This window comes from Macrobrachium rosenbergii, chromosome 13, assembly GCF_040412425.1.
Source record: "Macrobrachium rosenbergii isolate ZJJX-2024 chromosome 13, ASM4041242v1, whole genome shotgun sequence".
NCBI classification, from domain to species: domain Eukaryota; kingdom Metazoa; phylum Arthropoda; class Malacostraca; order Decapoda; family Palaemonidae; genus Macrobrachium; species Macrobrachium rosenbergii.
This window is the reverse complement of record NC_089753.1, coordinates 20,767,005-20,793,813: the sequence shown is the minus strand read 5'-3', so window position 1 is coordinate 20,793,813 and position 26,809 is coordinate 20,767,005. Positions and strand designations below refer to the sequence as shown.

At 36.2% G+C, this 26,809-nt stretch overlaps 1 protein-coding gene and 1 long non-coding RNA gene across 7 annotated transcripts in view; one reads left to right on the top strand and one right to left on the bottom strand.

The window, feature by feature from the left end:
* LOC136844978 (uncharacterized) overlaps window positions 1–26,809 on the bottom strand; it is a 122,677-nt gene that overhangs the window by 55,796 nt on the left and 40,072 nt on the right. The window lies entirely within an intron of this gene.
* LOC136844976 (longitudinals lacking protein, isoforms H/M/V-like) overlaps window positions 1–26,809 on the top strand; it is a 188,928-nt gene that overhangs the window by 142,602 nt on the left and 19,517 nt on the right. The window contains exons 6-7 of one of the 6 annotated variants that reach the window (XR_010855023.1): window positions 12,626–12,908; window positions 16,629–17,492. The exons of 2 other annotated variants lie outside the window; for them this stretch is intronic. Coding sequence is in view for 3 of the 4 variants with exons in the window: in XM_067114462.1 (XP_066970563.1) it covers window positions 16,629–16,961 (333 nt within the window). In the remaining variant the exon portion in view is untranslated. Of the gene's footprint in view, window positions 1–12,625; window positions 15,765–16,628; window positions 17,493–26,809 lie in introns of those variants that run through there. 3 more of the 6 variants (XM_067114472.1, XM_067114462.1, XM_067114471.1) reach the window with 3 other exon arrangements.

The following is a 26,809-nucleotide window of genomic DNA, read 5'->3' as shown; positions in this document are numbered from 1 at the left end:
AAAATAAGGGTTTATCCCGGAGGAGCTACAAGCAAATCAAGACGATTGTCCTCTACAAAGGAATATTTCTCTGAAGAATATGAAAGCTTAAGAAGGGGATAAAAACAAAGTTCAACTCTCTCATGAAAACCAGTTAAATCTCTATTTGGACAGAGATATAATAAAATGCAAGTGTAGGCTGGAACATGGAACATTAACAGAGGAAGGGAAGTTTCCAGTTTTACTGCCAAAGGTTGTTTTTACAAAAACTAATAATAAAGGAACATCATGATATGCAAGCTCATATGGGAGTGAACGCACCAAAGAGAAAGGCTAGAGACAAGAATTTTGGATCAACAGACAGTTGACCAAGAGCGTAATCCATCGATTGAAGTCGCTTTAAAAGGACATTCTGGCAAACCCTAATAGAGCAAATGTTGTTTCCACCTTGACCAGAATTTAAGGTGAACGAAAACAACGTTTACCATCACAGGCGTGGATTACACTTGAGCATTGTGGATAAAGGAAAAATCAAAATCCAGAAAAAATATGTTATCTTAATTTACATGCCCAGTGACTAGAGGTTCCCATGTGAGCTAGTGAAAAATCAGTCCTGTCTTCGTTCAGCACTATATTTTAGAACTCGTTTGAAACGAAGAGGATTCCCTTCATTAATGTTGAGTAATGCCACCACGCTTTGTTGCGGCTCGGAATATCTTAAGGTGATGGCAGAAAACATCCTAGTACAAGAACATCTGAATAAAAGTGGAGTGTCAATGGAAGTTCATCCCGGCAAGAGTACCATGGTTCGGAGTCATCTTGGAGAATGATTGGTTTTAAAGGCATGCCTGAAAAAGGTGGTGGTCGAGCTCTGCTCCAGGTATGATGAATTATCTTGCAAGTTAATGATAGAGCTCTTAACCATTATCAATGATAGACCATTGAGTTATTCAGGGGACTTGGACGTTGAAATCTTGACTAACCATTTGATCCTAGAAGGAAAAGATCCTTCCTAGAGAATGCTTGAATTTCGGAGGAAGTTCTCAAAGACCACCAACTAAATGACAACAGGGGTACAGGAGTTTTTATACATCACCAAGAACATGATGATCTGTGTGGAGAAAGAATGGGAGAGGGAGTATCTGACTTCTTGTGTGGTATTCACACCCCTCAAACAACACAACACTCCCTGACCCTGATCTTAGGTTGCTGGAAATGGATAAGGTCCATTAATGCATGTAATCACAGCACACACCTACGAAACAAAAAACCAAACCACCCTCCACCAACAACGAACCAACAAAAAAAAGAAGACACATGAACCATTAATGTGGTCCCAAAAAAACAGACGAACTCCCGTTCACTTTCAAGGTGGACCCCAACTGCCAACAAGACCTCCCAAAACGAAAAACTCTGACAGACTGACAGACAGAGAGACAGCCATGAAACCAACTCCAACAACCAGAACCACTCCTGAGTGACCATTTCACACCTCTCTCTCTCTCTCTCTCTCTCTCACTCTCTCTCTCTCTCTCTCTCTCTCTCAAAACGTTGGGAAATGCTAAATAAAAACAAATTTCTTCATCCCTCTATTTTCTCCCCCTTTAGCATTTCCCAACCAACACCTTTCACACCCTTTCAAATCCTTACGCAACACCCACGGGATGCTCACTAGCAGTCCTCTAGATCGCGTTCAAGGGCAATAATAATCATTCTCTCAGAATCATTTCTCTCTTCTAGCAACATTCAAACTCACATCTTCTCTCCATTCTCTCTCAGATTCACGCTATCTTCTTCACTATTACCACTCTCAATTTCATCCACAATCTCATCTATACCCTCTAACTCATTCCCAAATACCTCCCAATTCTTCAATAACCCATCCCATTCGCTCATTGACCTTTTCCAATTCTTGCAACGATTCATTCATGCTTTCAATCACTGCCTATCACTGCTACGCTCTCTTACTCTTACACTCTGTCCTCCAACCGCTCACCAACCCCACGTTCAGTCAACTCCAGTTATATCAAACCGCGATATGCTATCGTTCTATCCATACCATCCCATTCATCCGTTATTACACGCCATCACTCATTTCCACTTTGCACTCACACTATCACACAACCCGACCATTCAGTTTTACCCGTTCTTCCCTTTCTTACGTTTCTGCCATACTCCTATCAAAACAAATTGCTTCATGCACTCGTCAGTCTTTTCCAGCAAAGCCCCCTCATGCAACAACCCCTCACGATATGCATCACATCGCATCAGCTTGCATCCTGGAGGATCCACCCATTTGAACCCCCTTCACACTCAGTTTTCCACCGCTGTCACAGTCACCCTCTTTCGTCAAGCATACACTTGATACATGCCTTCCATTCCACATTCGACACACTTCGCTCTTCGGTTCTTGGAACACATTCGCAAAGATAATGCCATTCCACCACAGTTGCCATATTATATTTCACTTTGGTGCCCTACAACTATTGAAGAATATGACCTTGTCCGCACCTGTAGCATTTAACCCCCCCCTATCTTTCGACACTCCCTTACCAAATGTCCTGATTGCCCCACACCCAGAAACACGCTCCTAGCCCACCTACACTCATTCTTTGTATGTCCTTCCTTTCCACATCTAAAACACTTCGGCTCGACTTCCACTCACCCGACCTTCCCCCTTTGTACACTACTATCCTAACCCGTCCAACCCGTTGTTCCCTTACAAACCCATCATTCATCCTCACTGGCACCTACATTACTTGCTCCACTCCTATCGACACTATCAGCCATTCTCATTGGGCCTCAACACTGCATCCTAAAGCTTCCGAACTCTGGTACTCTCTCTCATCTACCTCAGCCCTTACACACTTACACTTCTGCTCTCTTTGTAACCTCCCTGTCAAGCTCATAATCTTCTCTTGCAATTTCCAAAATTTCTCCCCAAGTCAACCTTTCATTCGTCCATCTTTCTTTTCCTCCCTTCCGCCAAGTTCACAAATTCTCTAACTCCATCTGGCACTGTCCCTAACAAATCTCCGTACTAACTCCTTACATCTATCCCCATGTCCCCAAACTTCTTCCCTTGCCAACGTCTCAGAAATGACAAACTGGTGACAAGGTTCCCCAGCTTATTCTTGGCTCATCAAATTCTTCCTCTTCCTCTTAACTTACTCGTCCGCATGCGCCCCCTTGCTCAACTAATCTAGCTTTCACCTTTGTCATACTCAACATCTCCCACACTCATAATAACCCTATACATGTATCAAGTAAAAACCCAGCCAAATACTCTCCCAATAATTCTCGTGCCCATACTCTCTTTTCCCCATACTTATCTGACAAAACCTTTCATACTCCTAAAGAAATCATGTACATCCCTACTTCCATACTCACATTATACTTTTCACACCAGAATTTACCTCTCTCTGTCATAGCCTTTCTCTCACTTCTTTTCTCTTTCACTCTCTACTTTCATTTTCGCTCTGTCCTTTCTCAGACCCTCTCTTCCGAATACAAAGAGTCCACTTCTGCACTTACATCCATCTTACTCATTACACTCTTCTTCCTCTTTTTTATCCACTTTTATCCACTCACCCATCCACCCCACTATCACTACTGCCTTCACCCTCTCCTTCCTTTTCCTGCCTTCCCACTTCCTTTCCCTTCTTACCAGTTTCCTTTTCCTTTCCTTCTTCCCTTTTCTCTTCCTGACTTATCCTCTTACTTTCCTCTGTTCCTTCCCTTGCTTTCATTCCTTCCTTACACCTGCCCCTCATTCCTCGTTTACTTCCTATTCCCATATCACTTTCATCACTCACGCTCCATTCCTTCTTCCTTTCTTTCTCTTGCCCCTTCACACGTTCCAGAGAACCTGCCTCCAACAGCCCCTTCTCCAAAAACACCCTTGAACATACCTTTCCTACCATTTCTTTTCCACACCTTTCATCATTCCCTCCAACTTTTTATCCATCCTCTCTCCATCCTCTCTTCCATTCTCTTCTGACTCTCTTCATCTCCCTTTCATTTCTTTGCACTTCTTAGTATTCCCTCCACCTCCTCCAACTGACTCTCAATCTCTCATTCTCACCCCTCAACCACGTATTCTCCTCTCAACCTTACCAGTTCCTCTTCCATCCTTCTCTTCCAGTCACACTACCAGCCACCAACCTCAATTGCAGCTGCAACCAGCTGCTACTGACGTTGACGCAAATATTATGTGGCGGAATTCTAACCTCAAACAAACAACACGCAACACTCACCCTGATCTTCGGTTGCTGGAAATGGATAAGGTCCACGGTCGCCATCACAGCACACACCTCGAAACAAAAACTTAAACCGACCCTCCACCAACAACCCTAACCAACAAAAAAAGAAGAGACACATGAACCATTAATGTGGTCCCCCAAAAAAAACAGAACTCCTGTTCACTTTCAAGGTTGGACCTCAACTGCAAGACCTCCCAAAACGAAAAACTCCTGACAGACCGACAGACAGAGAGAGACAGTAAAACCAACTCCAACAACCAACCACTCACAATGACAATTACATACTCTCTCTCTCTCTCTCTCTCTCTCTCTCTCTCTCTCTCTCTCTCAAAACGTTGGGAAATGCTAAATAAAAACAAATTTCTTCATCCCTCTATATTCTCTCCGTGAATCTCATCGTTTAGGAAACAAACATAGTTGCTGGCCTAAAGTGGGTGATGTGGTACTTATCCATGATGAAGGGCCAAGGAATAAGTGGAAATGGTCAGGTTATTCAGCTGTATGTGGGGACCGGACAATATATTACAGTGGTTACACTCTGACCACATGGTCAAATCATGCGACCTGTCGCTGTTGTACCCCCTTGAACTGTGGCAGGAGTTGGAAGACACTGCTCCTGCTGAAATGGAACTAAAAGGCACCCGTCCAATTAGGAAAACCGCTCAAAAGGCTGCTGAGGTCAGAAAGGCCCTCATTAATGCATGACTACTGTAAATATCTTTTGCTTGTTGGGAGTGTATCGGGACTCGATAGGAGATCTATGAAAGTCTCAGTGAGCGGTTGTGTTTTTGTTGTGAATATTATTATAATACAGTTGGTTTGTATTATTCTGTAGTTTCGTATTTTCTTTTGTTGATAGTGTTTTTGTTGTTGGTTTAGGATGTTGTCGTCTTTGTTTGTTGATTTAGCATAAAAAGACGTTTTTGCCATGAAAAAGAACGCACCCACTTGCGAGGCGCACGTCATTTTCATGGTTGAAAAAAGTCAACAGAAGGGAGGGATTCCTTCAGCAAAGGAGTGAGCACTTAGTTCTTAGTCACTGGCCGTCAAATTGTGATATATCATTTACATATATCTGGAAGTATTCCTTTAAAAGTGTTTATTACAATTCAGCTAAGTATCAATGGTTGTTATATCTTGTGTGTTATTTTTGTGGTATGTGCATACTGTCGAGTGACATAATTTGTATTAATTGGTTGATAACTTGATAGTTTGCACTGGCAAACTGTGAACAGTTGGCTATTAGTAAAGATTACGGTGTTTCCATGATTACTGTCGATTGTTTTTTGAACATTTTAATGAGTAGCATAGAGAAAAGAGTCCCGTTTGTCTCTTAATAACGAGCCTGAGGCGTGAAATAGAAATTTAATATAGTTTAACATCAATTATTTCACTTATTGAAATGTTTGTTTAGTTATTTATTTGGCTCTTATAAGTAACTAAAACAGGATACCATAAGCTGTTCTTGATCTTACTAAGAAGGGAACTAAAGGCATGCACAAAATAAATATAAGAGCAATATTCCATACAGGTAAAGTCAACAGGGTGGAAAAATCACAACAGAGAGGAGCTTACACTTGAAACTAATGATTTTTAATGGAGATTTAACAGTGAATTTTGATCCCACCCTCCTATAACCATGAGGGAATTTAAGCACTCGCAGTACAGTATCAATCAATAATAATGCTAGACATTGCTTGTTGGTGACAGTGTTGATACTGAACAACATCAACCATTTAGTAGTTTTCATTGTTTGTGAAAGGAAGTACAGCCGTATATAGCATGTGCAAATACAAACTCCTGCTCTGCATAAACCATAAGCACTGGGGTTGTTAAGACAAGTAAAAAATTATATTAATACTCACTAACAACAGCATGTGCAGCAGTTTCATTACCCTTTTGTTCACTATTACATTTGCACACGGAACTCAGATGAACAGGTTACCACTGCAATTACCTGTACTGCCATAATGCTCTTCACACAAAGATTACATATTATAAGAAAACCAAGGGTACATTGTCTAACCCTATTAGCAGCTTGAACTAACATAACTGATGATAACATGAAAATTTCAGGATCGAATACAAAATAACTGAATGTAGACAAAGGCTAGGACTTACAGTACAGGTTGACCATCACTAATCCGGCATCATTGGGACCTGAGGGTGCCGGATTACCATTTTTGCCAGATTAGCCATTTGTTAGGCTGGAATACCTGAAACCCAGTAGCTAAGCACCTCATCTTAAATTAAAAGTATCCTAACTCAAAGTACAAAGTTGATTTAATAAAGAAAGACAATTATCAAATAGAGGTAGTGCTCGAGTTACGATAATTCGACTTACAATATTTCGAGTTTACGATGGGGTTAGCAATAATTATACTTGATACGAAAATATTTCGGAAAAAATATTTTAGATTTCCACTATGGCGCCGGCAGTGAGAGAGACCAACAATGTAGACCAACTTCTTATCCTCCATCTCTTTATTCCATCTGTACTGTTAAAAGTAAAAGAGAATGATAAAAGTATTGTTAGTAACGTTATAATCTTGCGTAAATGTGTACAGCCATAAACAAATTAAACGGAAACTGTTGTTTTGCTAATAATCGATCGGATAACAACTGTTGTGTATTTCAAAATAAATCGCACGGTAATACACAATTACCTGGTGAAGTTATGTTACAAAATGCGTTAGAAATGTACAATAGGACTGATATGTTTTTACACTATACCCTTTATTTGGAGAAAAAGATCGACGGGGAAATATATCTGCTACAGTAACTTGTTGCAAGTTGTAGCTGAAGCTGAGAAAACAATGTTAAAGCTGCCAATGACTATAAATTATCGTGCATCGGCAGCATGGATGAAACTTCAATTAAAATAAACTGTGTATTTTAATCAAAACCACATAGGCATGAAGAATACAAATTACTACTGTTTTCATGCCGATAAAAGATAATCGTGCAGTTACGTATTATATTGATGAAAACAAGAGAAAATAGCGAACGAAATCTTGATTTTTTCACAAAACAAACATTCCCAAACCAGCCAGCGATTCCCGAGAATGTATATATTAACGAAAAATGAAGCTAAATTAGTTTTCACAACGAGACATTTTAGAGATATTTCTGATCTTAAAACGCCGTATAGCGAAAAATATCTACTTCAAATAAATAAAGTATCCATATTCATTTAAGCTAACTAGAAGCAAAAAAAGTAGCTTTGAACTTAGTTAAGTAGTAAATAAACACCGATACCGATTCCCAAAACAAAACATTGATGCATAATTTATAATACAATTGAAACTGCTGTAGTAAGCATAAATTTTTAAAAGACCCATGAAAAAGATGCACATATTGTTATTTTTGATGTTTGTATAATACTATTGATAAAATAGAGTTCAGTATAATGTAGGCTACAGGCTACCAGTTTGTTCCTTGTGCAGCACACTGCGCCACGAGGAAATGAGCGACGGCGAGCGAAAGTTTCTGCGCCTTTCCAGAGAAATTTTAAATTAAAGCGGAAACATTGGAAGTTACTCTAGCCGAAATTTGTGCCGGATTACTGATTGCCGGATTAGTGATGGTCAACCTGTATGAAATTGGGACTTACTCTCCTTATGGTGACTGCTCTTGTGCTTAAACTGTAATTTGATTTTTCAAATTTTTGTACAAGACACTGGCTTCTTACAACAACAGATATCCTTCAGTACATGACAATTTAGCCTATTTCAGGATTATATCCTTAAAATCATAGATATAACCTATTTCCTAATCACTTAATGTACAAGGTCTTAAATAGTTGCAATTTTCTTAAAAGTCTACTAATTGGAAAATAAGCAAAAACATACACAAGCAATATCAGCCATACACTACAGCAGGGTGGGACTGATATACAAAAACCAAATAAGAAATCAAACTTTGAACATTAGACAAAAAATGTGCCAACTTCAACCAACAGTGTATGTCAAGTTTTGGAAATAAATAAGACTGCAAAGTATAAGCAGTAGGCTGGCCGTATTCTGGGATCACTGTTGTTTTTACTTTTTACCAAAGAGAATTGTTGGTTTATTAAATAAGATTGTAAAATATGAAGATGATACCAATCATGCTACAGTTACACTCCTTTCAACAAGATATGAAGTTGCAGCTAGCCCTAGCAGAAATCTGGAATGGATCATTGTTGTCAGTAAGTAGTCTAACCAGACCAATGAGCTTAAATTTTGAACTCTCATAGAGTTGACTTGAGGGGTTTGTTCTTAATAACGAACTTTTCATTTAATACATTGTACTACTTAATTTGCTTCCAAAACCTGACATAAACTGTTGGTTAAAGTTTGCATATACATGCAAAATGTGTAACCATTACTGCTTGGCTGCATGCATGGACTGGGTCAGTATATGATGTAGTCTGAGTTATGAAACTGCAATTCAGCCAATCAAAGGTTAGAATAAAAAATGAATGTGCACAAAATTTCATGTAATCAACCACTTCACACAAGCATGAAGAGGGCTTACATCCATATTTCAACTCCCAATGCTTAATAACGATTACACTACAATACACAATTTTGTGCAGACGCTTCCTGAATATTAAATGCTCTTCTATCCCACAACAACTACAGTATGTTATTTCACAAGTACTTTTCAGTTGCCCTTTCCTTTATCCTTCCAGTGCTTTTGAATTACACAACTTTTATCTACCTTCCTTCCTGTATTTTCTATGTCCAAACCATCTCAAAGCATTCTAATCAACCTTTTGCCACATTGTCACCATATCACTATGTTTGTAACCCTTTCAACCTTCTCAATCTACATATGCTGCACTAACTATTCATCTCCACTGCAACTCAACATTAACAATTAGCTTCCATAAAAGAGTTGGTTCAGGATTCCCTCCATATAATATCACCATTTTTTAAAGTAAGCTGTATTTTTCCTAGCTACAAACCTGAGGTCCGTTACATTAGAAATTGCTTTGCTGAAAGTAATTCCTAATGTAAAGGACCGACAGTTTGTATATCGTGTCAGAACAACCAACTTTTGCTTCCACCAATACTGTTATTAAAACTTTTAGATCTTGTTGCTCAACTTATTTTAAAATTCAGTTCCTCTCATCCTACCAGCATCTCTTACATTTACTGTTCTCCCAAATGCACTTCCGCATCACCCATTCTATCGTCATATTTGCATTCACTGCACTATCTCTCTGGTAATCATGACAATTGAACCAGACCTGTTCAGACTGACATCAGAGCCGCCAAAGACTGTTCGCCATACAGCACCTATCATTAAACCGTAACTTCAGTTCTGGACATTATATACTGATGGCATTTTAAGTGAGACTGGAGCTCCTATGTCTCATGTTCCACAGTTCTTTGTTGTTTTTAGTACATTACTAAAAAATTCTTGGTTTTGAACATATGCAAGTACAATATGCGGATTATTTAAATCGTGTTAGAACTGTTACTAGCCTAAATAAATGTGTAGAACAAATCATTCAGTGTTGTAGCCAAAAGGGCAGACTGAAAATGAGCAAAACTTGAAAACATTTTTCAATCGTAGACCTCTACTAAGTCCCCATCCCATGAGTGGAAAATAGCTTTTAACTGTACTTATGATTCTGAACATTTGATGGAAATAAGTGGTGCTGCATTTGACTCAAAGGCTTTATTTCCAGCACTTTGAACATACAACTGGAAATGGTAAAAGTGCCATCTGCTTAGAAATTTTGTCCTGTCACTGCTGGACCATTTTTTTCCTAGAAAGATGCTTTCAGATTCCTGGAAAAATTGCTGAAGTGGTAGTTTCTCTTTCTTCAGTTTTAGTAAATTTTAGTTTAGATCCTCTTTGGACTACTTGTTGGGTCAAATTTGATCATTATACTTCAAAAGCATTAGCAACATTACCTTTAGTACCTATGTTGAAGTACCAGTAATAAATGATCTTAGTCACTATACTATCAAGCTTCAAAACAGTCTTCCTGCAAATTAAAGTGCTGTGCATCACTGCCTTTTATCACTTTTTAATTTTTCTCAATGATTGTTTTTGTATGTGTACATTAGCTCTTGCTGATTTGTTTATCTATTCAATATTACTCTTATGTTTTTTCTCTTTCACACATGGACATTCTAACTTTTGGAAGCACAATTAGCAAGTTAATGGCATCCTTGGATTATTCCATATACATGATTGCTAATACAGGCAGTCCCAGGCTTACGACATTCCGAGGTTACGACGCTTTTCAGATATATTCATCAGAAATTATTTCCGGTTTACGACTCATGTTCCAGGGTTTAATGGCGTTAAATGCACTTCGATCCACGGAAGAAATATGATGGCTCTAAAACTGCAGAATAATAAAAATTTGGAGGGTTTTTCATGAAAAAAACTCAATAAAAAAGGGATTTTGACAAAGGAAAATCTATTTCGAGAGGGACTGTCATCCGGTGAAAAAGTCCATTCAGCACTTATTTCTGAGGCAATTCGTTTGCTAGATACAGAGAAAGCTAAATGAAATGCTGGGTTACTACCTCAGAGCGAGCTCCATTAGATGGAGTCGTGTGTATGGAAAAGGGTGAACTAAAAACACGAACCTTATCCTATGAGATCCCAAAGTCAAAAAGTCCCACAGAGAGGTGCATTACAAACCCATGCACCACTCACGGACAGTATACAAATCACCACTTTTTGTTCCATGAAAGCAAAACCCCCACCAGAATGATGTTTTTTACTATGGGGGGAGACAACACATGACAGAGGTGGGTCACGGGTGACACGGTCCCCTCTCAGAAATAGATTTTTCCTTTGTCAAAATCCCTTTTCTGGATCGGGTCCCGTGTCAGCTGGTGAAAATTAGCAGAGAAATAAATATCATTCTTAAACTGTAAGAGATAACAAAATGTAAGCAAAAGAAGACCAAAGGTCACAAAAATCCACTAATTACTAGCAATAACAACAAGTAATGTACAAATAACTGATGGGAGCTTAAAATTAACATGACAATATAAAAAAATATACTTAAACAAAATAACTTATACAAATTGAAAACATTATAACATAAATGTGTCATTAAATAAACATACAGATAACTTTTGGTCAGTGATAAGTCAAGGCGTACGCCTGACTGAAATGACTGTATGGGGATAATTGAGGCAGTGGAGAAGAATTGACTAGGAATCAGAAAGGGCCTAGAAGGAGGGATAACGTTCCCTGCCGCGACTGCTGAGAATTTAAGAGCTTCTGATTTCAAATAGTGACGCTTGAAAGCCAGGGTGACTTCAAACCAGTGTATTTGGTAAGATCCAGAAATTCGTAATGGAAGTAGTTAATGGAGGTGGCCACAGCTCTAATATCATGAACTCCTTGGGACTGAGTCAGATTAGCCTCGCTTGATGAAGTAAAGGATTTTGCTGTCTAATAGCAGACATAGAGATATTACCCAATAAAAATGCAGTTTACATCCGTTTTCTGGCCACACCCAGAGCATTAAAAGTCAGGTTTTCTTAGATTTTTGACGATTTTCGACGATTTTTCGAAACATGATGCGGCGTAGAAGAACGGAACCCCCCATCGTAAACTGGGGACTGCCTGTACTGTACTGTACTATAATCATAGTAACCAATGTGCCATCTTAATCTTACTCTTGCACTCATGTACCTGTTTCATGACAAACCCTTGGTCCAAACATCTCTTGCACTGCTGCTCCCTGTCAGTCCTTCTGTCGCGAGTTACTTTCTCAACCAAAAAATACACGGACCTACAAAGATTAAATGTGTTTACAGTGCTATTTGTTAATGCTTGCATGGCTTATTATTGTCTTGTGCTACAGTGCTATTGATATTTTTATCTTGATTTCAAAGTGTATGTAAGAGTCATCTGTGTTATTTTTATTTTATTAAAAAATATGTTGTGCTGGGTTGCTTGTAATTTTTATTTTTTCTAATGTAGGCAAACAAATCATATGGAGACCATATGCAGCACCATCAAATAATTAGTTTATCAACTTTCTTTAAATATAGTAAAAATACTACAGAAAGGATATTTTTTCTTATTTAAGAGTAATTAATATACTTGTAGTTACTTCACAATGCAACTTCTTTAAACAATACATGTACCGTACAGTATTATCTCAGTATTAATTTGCATAAAACAAAAGTCTGTGTTCCTTAATTTTCATTACTCAATTACCAACACATTTTATTAGCCCAAAGTGCTTGCATGTCTTCCACTGGCCCTATTCCATTCAGCTCACAGCTACATTTTAATGGTCATCATGCCAAGTTAGGACATATTGTTAAAAAAATAACAATACAATATTATAATGTATTTGTTGATGAACTTTTTAAGAATTATTATTGATTCATTGTCACCTTTTCTCACAGATGACATGGGGAAAGACACAGCATCAAAATGTAGCTGTAGGGCGAAGCGGCATCAAGATGTATAAGTGTGTGTATTGTTCTTATTCTTCTCATTTTAAAACTAACTTGGACCACCACGTTCGAGTGCATACGGGCGAGAGACCTCATGCTTGCACCTTCTGCCCGGCTAAATTTACTCAGAAGGCACACCTCAAGAGGCACTTGTTTACCCACATGGGGAGCAGCTAGTGACCCATCCAATCTCGACCGATATGTTCAAACAAAAACTTTCATTGCATTAATTGTAAGAACGAACTGTCTCTTTTCTGTTAAAAAAAACCTCATCCTATACTGAAATCATGACTAGGGAATTTGTAATTCATCATCTTGCCATCATATTTTCCTTATCAATAGTTGACTATATAGTCATCATTTGGATGGGTAATTTTACCACCCATACACTTCTTAATGCACATAAAAATATAAATTATGCATTCAATATCTGTTTGCATAAATCTCAGAGCATTTCAATTCTACTAAATAATTATCACCTCATACAATTTAATGCTTTCTATGAGAGACTCAATTCCAACAATTTCACTGTACCATGTATAGATCAGTCCAACAAAACAATAATGTGAGGTTGTGCTACTTACATATGTATCTAGCCAATTAAGTTTCCTAAATATTTTACTACCTTATTATACATCTATAAATTAAATTTTTCACTGTTTTATACTTCAAACTACCTCATGTATTAGTTGCAGTGCATGTTTAAGCCATTTTTAACATCTTATTTTTATGTTACAAATTTTCCCTGAAATTAGTAGAGTACTATACAGTAGATATCTAATTCTCAAAGCACTATGCAGCATGATATTTCTATATTTTGACAATCACAATACAGTAACAACTTTTTTAACTGTACTTTATTAAATATGATTCAAATCCATACAGTTTTATTTGTATTATTTATTCAACATCAAACTAGCTTTAAAACAACAGCAGTCACAAGACCAAAATACATTACACATCTTTGTAAAAATTAATCCACTTTTACTAAAAATATTCTCTCAATGAAAGCTTCTTAAAAACCCCTGAATTCATCCATACATAAATACAGTACTTAAAACTATAAATTCATTTAGTTCAAGTAGAGTAGCAATAAAAAATTTATTAAAAAAATCATCTACTTTTATGAAGAAAACCAGCTTTTTCAGTGACTTTGGGAAATGTTTCCTTTCTTAAGTAACCTGCAGAGAAAACAGTTACCATCCATATGACAGCACTCAACTGCAAAAGAGTTCATGTCATTCCCTACAATTACTGAAGTGTTCTGGTTCCTGACAAAAACTTGTTTCCTGACCACTGCACCTATCAATGAAATTCTATGAGGATTTTAAGGCAAAGAATTATTAAAACAACAACAATGTCTTTGTGAATCAAAATTTCCTTTACCAGGGATGAGGGATAGAGGTTACGAGGACAAAGGAAAGGGAGGGACATAGTGAGCCTTTTATGCATCAGGGATAGGTAGTTACAAGAAAAATAACATACTTGTAGGACCATGGAACTCCCAAGGGGGTAAGAATATCTATTACTGTACATATAACACTACCTACCAGTAAGTTGTACGTTGAAGGAGTAGATTTACTTTACTTTTAATTCTAAATAAAATTTTCAATTTTAGTTTTTATGACACCAAAACTTTTGAGTTACCATTTTAAATCATTCCAGGGTTCAATAACATTACCTAGGACCTGATTATGTTAGCTATTGTTCACATTCTAGAACATATCAATGACTAGATGTGCAAGAGGAAAAACATCTTGGATCTATATGCACAAGGCAAAAAACATCTTGAACCATGAAGATCCAAGGAACAAGACTGTTTGTTCAGTTAATCATAAAGACTTTTTTATTACTGTAATTAATTTATGATGAGCTCTTGCAACATTCACAAATAAATAATAACCTTGGAATTATTCTTGTAAAATACTGTCCTATTGACATTTACCCTTAACACACCTTTTTTATAGCTTTTAATATATAAATTTTTAAATTGCAAATCAACTTTTCAGCTCTAAAAGAAAACAATAAACATGAGAGTAAACCATACTACAAAACAGAAAAGTGACATCATCTTTCCAGCTACGTGCATTATCAATGCCATCAGGAATGATTTGCTGACAGTCAGCTGTCACCATAAAATTATTTATATGCTAGAGCTCGATGGTAGGAAATCTGCAAATATCCAGTGCTTGGAAAGATGAGAAAGATTATTATAAATTTACCTGAGAAAATGTATAGTGCCAAGAATGGCAAGTCTTCCCGTACAATTACAATCCATATATTAAAAAAACCACTGACTTTTAATAATGATTATTTATTAGTAATAAGAAATTACTTATATGTTTCCCTCTTCACTTTTACATTTGCTCTCTTCTGTCTCTTATTACGAAAAAGGGTGAAGAGAAGGAAATCTCAAGTAGTTTTTGGGAGGAATATCACTTTTACAATATCCGAAGACCAAAATGCTCTTCTGAATTCTGATGTCCCTATTTTCCAAAGCCCATTTGCAAAGTGAACTCTTTCGAAGGTTAAAATACATCAGCAGCTAGCTGAATGAACCAAAACATCTTGATTATGCTACACTGTACATTTTAACTTCAAAACTCTGTGACTCGTTTCATTTTCTTTCACCAAGACTTTTCATACAGCTCTCTGATCAATAGCCATCAACATCAATACAAATTACTGCTGTATACAATATCAAAACAGCCGAGTAACCTTCTTCATGTGGGACTACAACTATCTAAGGTGAATCTGCAATTTGGATGGCTCAAATAATTTGTGAACTGATACACAATCTACATTAGTTTGGATTTATCCTTTGCCAGTACTGTAATCCTAGTTTTTTAGAATGTTTATCAGTACACCATAGCATTTATTTACTACAGTTGAAAAAGACTTGTAATGTATCTCATATCCTTGACTTGTATGTTGAATAGTCTATTTTCATTAGTCTCAGCAAACAGGTGTATCACACCAGATCTAGACTGTGTTTTCATACAAACTGACTCCCAGTATATTTACAAAAAGAGGAAAATATAGCATCATGTATAAAACCAGCAAAAATAAAGACTCAATTTAAGACAAAGTGAAATTTTTCTTCAGTCCTTGATTAGATTGCTATTACAGTATAGACAAAGCTGTAAAGATAACTTTGATTCTTTGGTAGTCTTACAAATAGTAACAAAATTGATAAAAAATTTACTCCTCCAAAAAGGGTCATCGATTTTAAAGTAACAGTAGTCTTACAAATAGCAGCAGAGCAGATAAAATATTTACTGCTCCAAAAAGGGGTACAGTACTAATTTTAAAATAAAACTAGTTGATCGTATCTTGGCAATCCAAATTGAGCTTCAGAGTAAGTAACGGTTTGGTGTAGAAATATTTTAGTTTATGCCAATATCTGAAGTAACAGTCGTAAAAAACACTTTTCTATGTAAATGGGAAAATTCTAATTTACATAATATTTCCTGGAACAAAAGTATATCATTGTTTTCCTCCTCTTTCTTTGGGTGCTAATTTGGGTTTCTATTAGCTCCTATTAGGAAAATTTCAATTTGGATTATCTTAATTTTGGTTGCCTATTAGGAAAATAATTTCAATTTGGATTATCATAATTTTGGTTCCCTATTAGGAAAATAATTTCAGTTTGGATTATCTTAATTTTGGTGTTTTGTAGTGATCTGGACACAGGTTATCAGTGTAAATTTCAATTTATAATTCATAGTAACATTTTCATGAAATTCACCAAATTCTTGCCTTTATACCAAAGAACATGCATGTATGCCAGTTTAAAAAAGACTAAATATTACAGTAGTTGATCTAAGTAATCATACATTAAGAGTATTGTAAAGGAACAGTCATTTACATCTATGTATCTTTTTTTATTCTAAATATAAGGTTATCCCTTCCTGAAATGACATGAATGACTGATAGCAGCCTTCCCTCACAGGTGGTGCCAGAGAAGACTCATCACACTGTAACAGTCATTGAAGGGAGCAACACCAAGGTGTACCTGTGTGTGTTTTGTTCCTTCTCGACCACGAACAAAGGTAACATGGTGCGTCACACAATGGTTCACACAGGAGAGAAGCCGTACCAGTGTCTATACTGTCAGAGCACGTTTTCTCAGAAAGAAAATCTGAAAGTCCACATTCGAAAACACACGGGAGAAAAACCATTTGCTTGTTCCTTGTGTCCTTACCGTGGAGCTCGTAAAGACCACTTGCAGAAGCACATTTTTAGTAACCATTCAAAAGGAAATGAAGGTTTACAGCAAATATAATGCTCAGAGGAAAGAGAATATACACAGTTCTCCCTGTGAACAAGCATACTTAACTCTTTGTAACAATGGAATAAAGGATTAACATAACATATAGTACCAATTTTGATAAAAATACAGTATGATGAAGATAACGTTGACCTAAAAAAGACTTTTACTGCATCATATAAAATGTCCTATTTTTTCTATCAAATGTCTCTGATTTTTAAAAATGAAATCAATTTCTAATTATCTGGTTGAAAAAGTAAGCTCAGCAGTTTATTAGTCTCTGAATCATCTGGTAAAAGTAAATAAAAGCAGGTATAATATACTGTAGAGCTAAATAATAGCAACCTTGCTTTCTTTGCAACATTAAGCAGACGGAGATACTTAAGCTTTAACAGCTTTGCCAAAGACATACTTTATGTTGTAAGGAAACTCGATTGTGAAATGTTGCAATTTGGAGTGACAGGATCATTCATGAAAAACCTTTGCTTATTACTACTTTCATTTGTGTTTGTTGATGTTTATAATAAAAGTAAAGGTATGAAAAAAGGTTTTACTTTCCTCTTTTGTAGTACAGTAAGATGTTTGAATGATATTAGGGGTCACAGCTTTTATGACTAGGAACATAATGAATGCTGTATCAATAATTTACAAAAAGATTAAGGTATGTCACACAAGGAAAGGGGTTGGCACTTTGTCTTACATTCAAAAGATATAAATTTTCTAGAATGGGATAACAACAGCCCTAGCTATTATTTCAAGACTGTATAGCATACCAGGTCCCTCTGTATAGAGGTTTTTGTTTGTTTGTTATCTATCAACCTCAAGTACGATAATGCCTTGCTGTAATTTGGTCTGCATGCAATTCCTTTGATTTTACCACTAATTTTCATATCTACCCTAGTGTTTTAGAGTCCCGGAGGGAAACTTTCCTTCCAATGCACCTAATGACACTTTGCACTGCCAATTATTTCTGAAAATTTATAACAATACATCAAGGTTGCACAAGTATTTGCTAATTTGACATTTGCCATACGAAAGAATATTACTGTGCATACTTTAGCAATATCATACATAAAAAATTACACAGAACCAATCACAATTTATACACAATCAAAATCTAGTTCTGATGACGACGGTTAGAGCTCATGATAAATATAAGTATTCCACTAGCACGATAGATTTCTCCCAACAATTTTTTGTCAAGACAAGGCTGATATTAAGGAGGAAATTCCTTCCACCCCCAAACCTGGGACACTCAACCCAAATATTTTATATTTACTTGTACAAGGAATCAACAGTTATAACAAAGAATAAATAACGATAACTTTCATGTAACAGCTAAGGCTGACCAACCAACAGGAATCACAGTAAAGCAGGTTTTAAGGTCAAATCTCTACTCTATGAAAGTATGAATCATTCTGAATCAACTCTTTATAATAAATCTTTTGCTGTAACCTTTAACTTGTGCAGATACCTAACAAGTCTATTTAAGGTTGAAAATAAGAACTGCAGTTCACTTTCAAATACTGAAATGATAAAAAAAATTCTAGTGCAACGACACTTTTCCTTTATCACTAGTTCATAGCTACAGTATTTGACAGCAGTGTTTCAAAATCAAGCTCCAGATGCTTCTCACTAACAATCATCAGCAGACCCTAAATCTGAGAAGGTATAATGGATTCCGTGGATCTTAAAATCATTGAATTACAGATGGAATTAAAGAGATTAAGGCTAGTATAAATATCACCTGTAAACAACTCCCATTCTCAAAATAGAGGTAAATTATTTAATTCAATATTAGTAGTAAAGCTTAGCTTAGATCCCCTAGGATATAAATATCACCAAATCAAAAGCATCCACAAACAACACTTTTGTTCAAAAAGATGAGAAACTCACATAAATGCCAAATTTCAACCCAAATAATCAAACTCTCATAATGGGAACATGAGATTCTCTGTTCATTTTTAATAAGATCTGAACCTGGGCAAATAACATTCTACATGATAAACTTGCAAAGCACATTTCACTACTTAACAGACTGTAATTAAAATACTAGTACACTAAACTGATCAACAAATAAAGAATACACATACAGTAATCTTCTGGGGGACTGCCTTTGATATAACACTAATACACAATACACACAAGTGACACCCAGAATATCTCTCTACACTATGTATTTCTTTTCCTTAACACTTAGTCACTGACATAAAAGCCTCTACTGCAATCTGGAGGGATTTTACAAAATGTCTTATTATAACTCCGGATTTTACAAAATGTCTTATTATAAAAGTCACTTTTCAAACTGTATCTAGTAAAACTACTATGCTTCATGGCTGTTACATCCTTTCCTTAACTGAAGAATTATTCAAGGTGTTACTTAATAAAAAAAAATCAATTTCAGTACAAGATTCTACAAAATCACCTGCAAGTAAATGTGTTTCAGAAGCCACATAAACTAAACCCAAGATTTTTTCCTCTCCTCCCAGGACACTGGGAAGCTATCCCATACCTCAAAATGCCTTACAAGACCATTTTATATCTAAAGTTATTTGTGGTGTTTTACTGACTGAGAATTAAAGTTTTCAGCAAGACATCATGAATCCCAAAAATTTTTGGCAACTAGAATTTTTATAAGTACAGTATATGATCATAAAAAATTCCCAAATGGGTACCTTTGAGATAACACTTACAGTATATCAAGTGACCTATTCGATATCAGTATGTATAAACCCACACTTACAAAATAATGATTGGGCATATAATTAAATACCCCATGCAGTCTATCAGGTTTGAAATTTAATGAGCTTATCATACAACTCCCATGTTGTTGCAAAAGTAAGAGGTATATAAATTCTATAATTTCTAACCACTATAGGGTCAGCCAGTTGAAGAATGACAGAAATCAGAAAAGATATACAGAATACAGTAACTGCAAATGCTGTACTATACAATATATTACACCATAATTTCTCCTAGTTTTGCTGCTACAAAGTATTTCCATCTCAACCCCACAAAATGGACCATACGATACCTGAATGGTCAATATGATATTTTGTCTCCTATTACAATGAACTGAAACAGCTGTGACAAAAAAAAAAAAAAAAAAAAAGCTAAGGTACAGTCCCTTCCAAACCATAAAAGTACTCTTGTGACACTTGTCCACAATCAGACTCTCAAAGTTGTGAAGCCTGTTTCAAAACTTATATTATATATAGTTTGAAACTCTACTATTCCATAATGTTCACATAAATTTTCTCTATTTCCCACATAATAAACTAGTACTCCTCCATTATGTTTTAAACAATTTTCTCAATTTTCTGCCTAGTAAACTTGTACAGGCAGTCCCCGGGTTACATTGGCCTCGGCTTATGTTGTTCCGAGTTTACTGCGCTTTTAAAATACTGTATATGCCAACGTATAAGTGACTCAGCGTATAAGACAGCCCCCATTTTTCATGTAAAAATGTAGGTTTAGAGTATGTTCACTGTATAAGACGACCTCCAATTTATTAAATTAAATAACACTATCTGTTGATGCAAGTTAGCTGATACATACATAAAATCAGTATGTTCAAGATTCTAAAAAGTTTGGCAAAGCTCACATTACAAAAAGATACTCTTTTATTCCCTTAAGAAAAATATACGGTAAGCATCATAACAAATGCTCGACACCTGTGACGTCACTATTGGCGGAGTAATACCCGTTGGAAGTAGATCCGCATGAATATATTCCTTTTGGAAAGAACCCTCATATTAAGGATAACTGGGGAACTATTGTTATCACAAAATCCTTCAGTTTGATTATTAAATACTACCAAGGAATATTGGCCTTTAGTAAACAACAGAGCTATGTTTTGTAAACAAGAAAGTTAGACTACCCTGATTTACCATTTCAATAACTTCAAATCATCTATCAATGTATAATAAGTACCATTAACAAAACTGTCTAATATTATTGCCGTATAATAATGGTACTTTGGATAAAGCTAGTAACAAAGTGAGAGCTCGCTCATCCTAACTTCTAATTATGGTAATTACCTAATGGTAATTACTATAATTACAATTTTGTTTACAGTATCGATAGTTGTGTTGCTGGTGATTTGCTTGAATTACCCACAGTTTTTACTGTTATTACAGTTGTTTTGTTTAGTGTCGATAGCTGTGATGGTAGTTAACTATTGACACAACTACTGACAATGATAAGTGGCAGCAAGGGATATTTACTCATGCTTCTCATTCTTACTGTGTTAAAGTGAGGAATTCCTGTAAACTAATCATTATCTTCTCTGATCATAGTCCGTGTTCAAGTGAAAACTTGTACAGTAATCTCTCCCATATCCACATCAACAGAGACACGGCCCTACCAGATAATGGAAATTTCTGGATATGATAAAAAAAAAACTCTACAGATGTAAAACAGCAGTTTTATACCCTTACTCACCATACTTTGTCAATATGGTGCAAAGCCATAAATACTTGATATGCTTATAAACAACAACTACCACACTTTAAACTGAAAACTTAATGCAAGAGCACACTTCCCACCTTATTTTACCCATATTTGTAACAAGATTTACTGCGCTTTATAAATACACTTTGACCAAAAAATTCTCTCTCACTCTCACCATGCAAAAAAAAAAGCAAACCTCTTTCTCTCTCTTATACGCAATAGACAATACATTAGGTGTACTGTGCCTACAGAACAGTACTCTATAACATGTAGCTTTATTTTTCATATTTTTCCAAAACATAATATATAATCAATAACATTCAAAAATAAATTGTATACAAAAAAAGAAAACCCCATTTTTCCTTCCTCTCTTACCTAGCACACAATATGGTAGTGTAATGTACTTACATTACACTCCCATGTAACATGGATATCATGATGTTTTTCCTATTTTTCCTATAGGCAGTCCCCGGTTAATGGTTGAGGTTTTGTTCATGGCTGAGCACCACTAACCAAAAATGGGCGATAATAGCACTAATAGCTCGCTTAACGGGGCTGTTAACCGGATATCAGCGCTGAAAATCCAGTTAACAGCGTCGCTAAACAAGTGCCGTAAAACCGGATCACCATTAACCGATGCCACCGGTAAGCGGGGACTGCCTGTACACAAAAAATATATAATAGATATAAAAAAAAACTCCCTCTCTCTCACTTAACTCAATGCACAGCCAAAACTGCTTACGACGGCCGGACTTTTTAAAAACTTCCCTCCTCCAGCACCAATGTTGTTGAAGTCTTCTGCATCTTGTGCCTTGTGCACCTCCTGTGACTCCTGGGAAACATTAAGCGGCAAACTGACCAGAAGAGGCATAGAGGTGCCTAGAGTCATGGTTATTGAAATGTGACAGCAACACATCAGATTTTTGGCTGAACAAACCTCTCACATAAACAAAGGGTGCCAATGTGCTCACCTGCATTTCTGAGCTGAACAATCGAGTTACCAAATCATTTGGAGATTACCTGTCAACTGACCCAAGACATATAGTGGCTTTGTCTGTCCAACTACCACTGGTTTGCAAAATGGCTACCAGAAGTATTTGCACATAAAGCTGACACTTACTGCTTGGAAGCTTTCAAACAGGTGAATTCTTTTTCCTTCTTGTCGACCTAGGTGTTAGTGGGTAAAATGCGACTGAATATACCAGTTTTATCGTTGTTGTAGATTTAACCCAAAACAAGGAATTTTTTCATCAAGTTATGCAACATCAGCCAAAATTCCTCTATTCTCTCCTCAAAGGCATCCAAAGATTTGAAATGAGCCTTCTTGTTAGAAAGCCTATGCTGACTATTGAACCATTACCAACCAACCTTCGGAAGCCTTAAAGTTTGCAACCCCATGCAGGCCTGTGAACTTTGTAGTTGCAGTCTTCAACTCAGCATCACACACATGCAAACCAGCTGCCCTTTGCTGATGAAACCAGATCAAGGTTAACTGTTCAATCTCCTTATGACAGGGTTTTGCTGTCACCTCACAGGCCTGTTTCCTGTATGTCTTCTTTGCACAGTTTGTCACATACTTCTTCAGTTTTTCCTTGCCATTCTCAATATCCTGCAAGGTTGATTGGGTATTGCTATACTCCTCTATTATATGTCCCAAAGGCTATCCTTTCTCGATTTTCCCAATGATTTCAAGCTTCTTCTAAAGGGTCAACACCTTCATTGCCCTCTTACAACAAGGTAGGGCTATACAGAGTACACAGCACCTGCAACAGAATGAGGGGAAAGCATTGTGGCACACGATATCACAGCGCCCATTCCAGACAAGGGAGAGAAATGCACTCTGATGCAAAGTGCATCAACATTATTTTCTTGTAGACCATGATAACTTGTAATGTCGTATGCGTTTACACTAATAGCAGAAAAGCTTACAGAAAAACAGCAGTGTTTAACCACCCAAGCACCTTCCAGAATATGCTACTGAACTGATGACATACCCACATCAGCCAGTTAAAACCGATAAACAAAGTGAAGTATGATACGTCAAGTGACACTGTGCTTTTCAGCCATTAACAATTGCAAAAACTTTCAGGTAGTCAAAACACCTGCCAACCCCTCCCCACCAATCCTACCCTGCCTTCCCACCCCGCCATCCCAGAAACTCTTTCCCTGGCCTCCCATCCCCCTTATAACCTTTTCTCAGCCTGTTTATGCCTGTAAGCAGCATCACCAACACTTCTTTCTGCCTGCACATCATTGCTAATCACTGGAGTGCAGTTTTTAAAATTTTTATGAACTATACATGTATATATTATACATGCCTTACTTGTATTCTGCGAGTTCAGAGGTCTGGTTAAACAAATCATTTATAACTAACTAACTTGTATTCTGCATTCATAGTGCATGAGTCACCCAGTACATGACAACCTGTTTAATACTGCCCGAGTCCTAATATCCAAGCGTACCCATAAACCACAGACTGGAGGCAGCAAGTGACCTATATCCAAGGCATACCCCTAACACGTTACCCCACGTGCTAGCTAAATGAAACATAATTCAGATATAAAGTTTTTGTAAATTGATTAAACACAGTTAACACATGCAGATTACATTTACAGTACAGGCAGTCTCCGGTTTACGACGGGGGTTCCGTTTTTACGCCGCGTCGTAAACCAAAAAATCGTCGAAAATCGTCAAAAATCATAAGAAAACCTTACTTTTAATGCTTTGGGTGCATTGAAAACGACGTAAACTGCATTTTTATTGAGTTTTTCATCAAAAGAACCTCCAAATTATGATTATTCTGCCGTTTTGGAGCCATATTTCTTCCGTCAGATCGGCGTACTACGCGTCGTAACCCCAGAACATGCGTCGTAAACCGGGAAATAATTTCTGATGAATATATTTGAAAAGCGTCGTAACCTCGGAACGACGTAAGCCGGACCTGTCGTAAACCAGGGACTGCCTGTACAGTACTGTATTTATAAATGCAGTAAATTTAAATATCAAGTCAAGCTGTGATTCTGCCAGTTTTGGACATCACTTCTCTGATTCCAAAATGTTAATTTAGTGGTATACTTTCTTCAGATCTTTTTCACTGTGTGGAGGATGAATTAAATTTTATTTTACTATTATTCATAAAGTCACAATTTAGAGTTTGCAAGTTTTAACACATTGAAAAATGTAAAGCCATTTGTAATAAACATTGGCAAACAGCTGTTCTTGATGCTACAGCTGTTTATGTCTGTGCTTGCTGTTGTTTATGCCAGTGTTTTGCATGAAAAAGTAAGTGGTTGTTAACCCTTAAACGCCTATTGGACGTATCATACGTCGACTAAAATTGTCTGTTGGGTGCCGAGTGGACGTACTGTACGTCGACTTCAAAAAATTTCAACCTTTGGTCAACTTTGACTCGACCGAAATGGTCGAAAAACGCAATTGTAAGCTAAAACTCTTATATTCTAGTAATATTCAATCATGTACCTTCATTTTGCAACAAATTGGAAGTCTCTAGCACAATATTTCGATTTATGGTGAATTTTTTAGAAAAAACTTTTTTCTTACGCACGGGCGGTAACTCAGCCGAAAATTTCATAAATTCTTTCGTCATTTTTGTCGTCATTTTTGCACTGTTCTATATTAGCCGTTACATAAAGTTTTATATATGTAAATGTGTGCAATTTCATGTACAATACAGCAAAATACAACCCATGGTTGTAGCTTTTATCAGTTTGGAAATATTTTCATATAAACCACGATAACTGCCAAAATTTCAACCTTCGGTCAACCCTTGACTCGACCGAAATGGTCAAAAAACGCAATTTTAAGCTAAAACTCTTACGATCTAGTAATATTCAATCATTTACCTTCATTTTGCAACCAATTGGAAGTCTCTAGCACAATATTTCGATTTATGGTGAATTTCTGAAAAAACTTTTTCCTTACGTCCAGCCAGAAATTCTTTCTCCACGTTGTTGTAATGTTTGCGGTTTTATATTAGTCGTTACATAAAGTTTTATATATGGAAATGTGCGCAATTTCATGTAGAATACAACAGAAAATAACTCATGGTTGTAGCTTTTATCAGTTTTGAAATATTTTCATATAAATCACGATAACTGCCAAAATTTCAAGCTTCGGTCAACTTTAACTCGACCGAAATGGTAAAAACGCAATTATAAGCTAAAAAACTCTTACATTCTAGTAATATTCAATCATGTACCTTCATTTTGCAACAAACTGGAAGTCTCTAGCACAATATTTCGATTTATGGTGAATTTCTGAAAAAAAAAAAAAATTCTTCCTTATGTCTGCGTGCGGTAACTCGGCCAAACATCTCAGAAATTCTTTCGTCATGTTGTCGTAATGTTTGCATCATTTTACATTAGTCGTTACATAAACTTTTATATATGAAAATGTGTGCAATTTCATGTAGAATACAACAGAAAATAGCTCATGGTTGTAGCTTTTATCAGTTTTGAAATATTTTCACATAAATCACAATAACTGCTGTAAATTTCAACCTTCGGTCAACAACTCGACCGAAATGGTAAAAAACGCAATTGTAAGCTAAAACTCTTACATTCTAGTAATATTCAATTGTTTAACTTCATTTTGCAATAAATTGGAAGTCTCTAGCACAATATTTCGATTTATGGTGAATTTAAAAAAAAACATTTTCCTTACGTCTGCGCGGTAACTCGGCCGAACATCTCAGAAATTCTTTCGTCTCGTTGTCGTAATATTTGCACCGCTTTATATTAGTCGTTACATAAATAAAGTTTTATATATGAAAATGTGCGCAATTTCATGTACAATACAACAAAAAATAACTCATGGTTTTAGCTTTTATCGGTTTTGAAATATTTCCATATAAATCACGATAAATAGAAAAAATTCGACTTTCGGTCAACTTTAACTCGACCGAAATGGTCGAAAACTGCAATTGTAAGCTAAAACACTTACAGTCTCGTAATATTCAATCAATTAGCTTCATTTTTCAACAAACGGGAAGTCTCTAGCACAATATTTCGATTTATGGTGAATTTTTGAAAAAAACATTTTTTTACGTCCGCGCGTTACGAATTCATGCATCATTTTGTGATAATATTTTCTCTGTGTTACTTTGATCGTTTTAAAATTTGTTATATACCAAAATCATCGCAATTTAGTGTACAATACAACTAAAAAAAATTAAGTCATTAGCTTTAACCGTTTTGCTTACAGCGCGATTTGTATACAATTATATACGTTTTTTTTTTCGCTGTCATATATTCCAATATTATATGTGATAATGATATTTTTTTTCATTACTGATGGTTGCATACTAAACTTCAGGCAATGACAAAAAAAAATGAGCCAAAAATAAACAATCTTAAAAACTAAGCGTGCTGTGATTTTTTGAAAAAAACTTT